Source organism: Apaloderma vittatum, unplaced genomic scaffold (assembly GCF_000703405.1).
Source record: "Apaloderma vittatum isolate BGI_N311 unplaced genomic scaffold, ASM70340v1 scaffold20457, whole genome shotgun sequence".
NCBI classification, from domain to species: Eukaryota; Metazoa; Chordata; class Aves; order Trogoniformes; family Trogonidae; genus Apaloderma; species Apaloderma vittatum.
The window spans coordinates 27,705-32,435 of NW_009726961.1; the positions used below are offsets into that span (position 1 = coordinate 27,705).

General features: G+C 41.7%; 1 protein-coding gene across 1 annotated transcript; it reads left to right on the forward strand.

Annotated features, from left to right (window-relative positions):
* The first annotated feature begins 720 nt into the window (after positions 1 to 720).
* Positions 721 to 4,368, forward strand: LOC104276999 (tyrosine-protein kinase JAK1-like). Its single transcript, XM_009873499.1, has 3 exons — positions 721 to 802; positions 1,603 to 1,801; positions 4,241 to 4,368. Exons 1-3 carry the CDS (start codon positions 797 to 799, stop codon positions 4,366 to 4,368), a joined length of 333 nt encoding a protein of 110 aa, XP_009871801.1. The 5' UTR covers positions 721 to 796.
* Positions 4,369 to 4,731: the final 363 nt, after the last annotated feature.

Consider the following 4,731-nt stretch of genomic DNA (forward strand, 5'->3'; position numbering starts at 1 on the left):
CTGGGAATGCTGAGGTGGTTTGCGGTGTTAGATAAAGCTTTAAAAAAAAAGAAAAAAAAATAGACTCTTGCAAGATGCTCCTGCTGCTTGAAGGCACTGAAGTCGCAGGCTGCGCTCTTGTGAGCAAGATTCCTTGGAGAGAAATACAAACCTCGCGGTGATGCTCCCTCGAGTAGCTTCCTTATCCTCTGCTGCCCACCCGAGGCTCTGCACCTTTCATAGAGGAAAGGAGAATAGAACAGAGAAGAAAAAAAAGATAATATGTGGGGGGTAAGAAACAACAGAGAGTAGGGGTGAATTGGAATTCGCAACACGTAGTTAAAAATGGGAAGAATGAAGTGACTTCTGAAGCCACGAAGCGGGTAAAACAAGGAGAAGGCTGCTCTCGTGGCGTCACAGCTCCGGGCTGCAGTGAGTACGACGCCAAACTGATGGTCGGTGCTCTGAAAATATGAAAAAACCCTCAATGAAAACCCAAGGCTTTCCCCTGTTTTCTGTTTGCGTCTCTGCCAGTGCCCCCAAAGAAGCAAAAGAAACCATTAGATGACTCCTAGATGCTTGCTATGACTGTCCTTGGTTGAGATTAGATTCAGACCCCAGTTATATTAATGAAAAGATTCCCTCGGATTGCAAGCAGCGCTTTATCACCCTGACCATGTGTCTTTTGCCTCAGACTGCACAAAGCCATTCCTGACATTTATTTATTCTTTTTTTTTTGTCAGCCAGAGTCAAGTTGCTCTTGGAGAGCCTGAAGATAATCTGTTTCGGTTGCTTAGAGGATCAGACAGGCACATAAATGCAGGTGCGTTGGCTTTTGAGGTTTGGTTTTCTTTGTTTTTCAGTGGGAGGATTGATTTAATAAACTATGGAATTGGTGGTTTGGGCTCTTGTTATTAGTTGAACTAAAGCTTAGTAAAACACAGAACACAGACCCCATAATTTCTGAAGTGTGTTCATCTATTTCCTTTCCACTCCTTCTGTTTAAGCACTGGGTACAAAAGGCAACACGCATTTTCTTTCGAGTCTGAGCTGCCTTGATTTGCGTTCTTGGCAGCCTAAAAAGTATCGCATTAAACTAACTTAGTGCTGCTCTTTCCTTCTGGAGAGTTAGCGAAGTTATAATAAACAATAACTGGCCAATAAAGCTCATTTCACCATGACATGTTAAGTATCAGGAGTTTAAAAAACAAAGGATGAGAGGGGAAAAAACTGTCAGAAATACTTATCTGTTAAGAAGGTTGTAAAAATAGAAGCTAACACTTTTTTAAAGGAAATATAAATTGTACTGTTTATATTACTTAGCATCAAGTATTGTTTTTCAGGTGCTTAAGGATGTGGAAGTTATTCCTGCTTTACCTTCTAGAATAGTTGTGCAACCACCAGAACAGAAGGAAATTATTTGGAACAGAGTTGCCAGAAACAGAATAATCTTTGGCTTTTTTTTTTTTTTCACTTTTCCCCTCGTTTGTGAAAAGTAATGATTTTGAATAACCGGGTTCCCAGCATGACGACTTTGAAAAACGCTGTGCCCAGCCCGCCGTGGCACAGATTTGTGTTCTGACAGATACACAAGCTCTAATTCACATTTTCCTCCGCTTTCAGTATCTAAACGTAAAAGAAGATTGCAAAGCCATGGCTTTCTGTGCAAAAATGAGGAGCACGAAGAAGAGCGAAGTGAACTTGGAAGCTCAGCATCAGGGTTTAGAAATACTTTTCTACCTGCAGGATAAAAATCCCATTTGTTACACCAGTGGCGAGTTCACCTCAGAGGAGCTGTGCGTCGAAGCTGCCCAGAGGTGTTGTGAGTATGCAGATTTTATACAAGTTCTCGGTGGCAAGGCCTGACAGTCTCCAAAGCGTGTGTAAGTCAGTGCTTATAGAAGAAATAGAAAACTACATTTTATGTAGTCTAGGATGGAAACTTCCACCACGGGTCAGTTTGGGCGTTTCTTGGACTGTGTGGAGTGCAAGAAATGCTGGGAGACTCTCTTGAATTTGGTATAAAGCAATGATCTTCCACCCCGGTTTCTGGCAGATACAGGCACTGATTTTTTGAATTTTGGGTGGAATGATTAGGTTTCTTTTTGGAGGAGAGGAGACCCCGTATACAAACGAGTTAACACAAAGCTGGTTTTACCTCCTGTACTAGTTAGTAAGCCAGTCAGGACCTGTCCTGTGTTAGAAAACATTTTGGAGAGGACTAATAAAAAAAAAAGAAAAATTATTTGCTACTTTTCTGGCTTTAGTCTTCTGTTAGTTGACACGTCTTTGCAGAGAGTTACATGTTTAAAATCACCTGAACTACACACAGTTACAGTAATGCATAAATATATAATGAAAATTTCTTGCTTTGACACTGTAGTCCTTGACTCAACAAAATCTATATAATTCTACTGGAATTAGTGGATTTAATCCATGTTTGAGCCTCATGAACCCCAGTGTACTTTTGTATTTACAATCCTAAGGTTCATTCCTGCCATGATGCCAATTTTCTGTTCCCCAAGCTTCATGAAACACTAAATGTTACTCAGGTGATAGGAGAGTGGTGAATCTGGCTGTTGAAACGGGTGAACGGAGCAGAAGTTTTCCCGCACCTTTAAAATGTTTTCTTTTCCCGTGTCATTTTGATTCTTGTAACATTGAGTACCCTTCAGTTCTTCTGCCTAATTGCTCCCCTTCCATAGGAAGGGCAGGAAGGATGGGCATCTGGAAGACAAACCCCATCAAATAAGTACTCACCTTGGTTTTGAATAGTTTTAATGAAAATGAGGAGCACTTTAAACCCAGCTGTTTGGGTCAGTGGGCAAGAGCTGCGAGCTCCTGCTGTTACACATGGTGCAATTCCTGTTGGAAGTTTAAAACCTTTCAAGAGGTGACTTGGATTGAGCTTTCTTCAGGGGTACTTCTTTCTGCCTTCTCTCGCTTTTTGCTAAATCCACAATACACAGCAGTGAAATACAAGTGTCTTACTCATCTCACTGGGCCTGTGACGCTGTAAATCCCAACTCGAATGTGAAATCGTTCTGCTTGTTGACCTGCAGAAGGCAGTGGCTGCCCAACCCCGCCTTCTGTGACCTTTGCAATTAGGCTGTTTGTTCTTTGGTATATATCCTCGGCTTCTCTGCCTCCCTTCTGCACTCTCCCCAAGTCACAAATGGTTTCACTGAATTCTGCAGGACCCAAACGAAGTGCTCTGCGATTGGCCTCATTTCGGAAAGACACTTAAGCCCGAGCTGCTGTGCTCTCTGCCCCAGAGCTGCTCTCCTGAGCTGGGTTTTTGCAAGAAAAAAGGTGCTGCCTCCAACTGAGCAGGAAACCTAAGTGAGGAATTCAAGCAACAAGCTCTGTGAACGTACTGCAGCCTGTTTTTATTTTCCTCTGGAATGATTTAAATGCAAAGGTTAAAGCAGATCAGTCTAGACCTATGACTCAAAGTCTGTCTTTGTTGGTCTTGTCTCCCAAGTTACTAGTGATAGGATGAGAGGAAATGGCCTCAAGTTGCACCAGAGGAGGTTTAGATTGGATACTAGGAAAAATTTCTTTACTGAAAGAGCAGTGAGGCACTGGAACAGACTGCCCAGGGCAGTGGTAGAGTCTCCATCCCTGGAGGAGTTCACAAAACGTGTAGACATGGCACTTCAGGACATAATTTAGTGGTCATGGGAGTGTTATTGGGTTGACGGTTGGACTAAATGATCTTAGAGGTCTTTTCCAACCTCAATGATCCTATGATTTGTTGGAAAACCCTTTACTGAATTAGCAAGGAATGGAAAAAGGACATGCTTGCTGCTCGTTTGCTAATGAGAAGGGTTTTTATTGTTTTGCTAAAACCTTCTCTTTCATCTAAGGGAGTAAAATTTATTAATAAAATAAAACTGAGAGCAAAGCTGTGGTATTGCTGAGTGGTTTTGTTAAAACACCCATTCCTGTGATCTGGAAAAAGGGAAGACTTTTAAGCAGTTTCCTGGGGAGTTCAGACCTCTGGCAAAATCAGAATTTTGGAGTAAGTTTCTTACTAGAAGTAGCTGACGTGACGCGCTGGTTAATACATGATAAAACCGATGGAGTGACCCGTTGTGCAGTTTGCCCTTCCACTTTAACTTTCTAATGTTTGTTTTAAACTAATCCTAGTATCGTTTCTTTTTATGGTCTGTTTGGGGGGATATTTACTTTAAGTGCTTGTCTTTTTGAGACGTACATAGCCTTGTAATTCATACACTTGTTTGCTTTTCCCTGACAGCTATATCTCCTCTGTGCCATAACCTCTTTGCGCTCTACGACGAAAGCAAAAAACTCTGGTATGCGCCAAACCAGGTCTTTAAGATAGATGAAAAAACCTCACACCGGCTCTATTATCGGATGAGGTAAGTGCAAAACGTCTGAAAAGTGATTCCTTAACCATTTGTAGATGATATTACTGCTGAGCTCACTTGAAGGAACAGGAAAGCAAAACCAAAAGCAGCAGCTTGCCTTTCACAGCAGAGATGAGAGATTAACAGTAAAAGCTTAAAATGTCTCCCGATTATTTTTTTTTTACTTTGCTATATAACCTTGAAAAGAGCCCCAGAAGTTGAAAAACTGCAAGAACTCATGTCCACAAACGTGTAGGTGACCGAACTAGCTGAAAGCTAAATTGAAAAAAAAAAAAAAAGGCTCAAAACCGTCAGTATTTTGCATGTTTCAGTTTCCGTTTGATGTGTCCGAGTGAACTATGCTCCTGCTGGAGTCAGT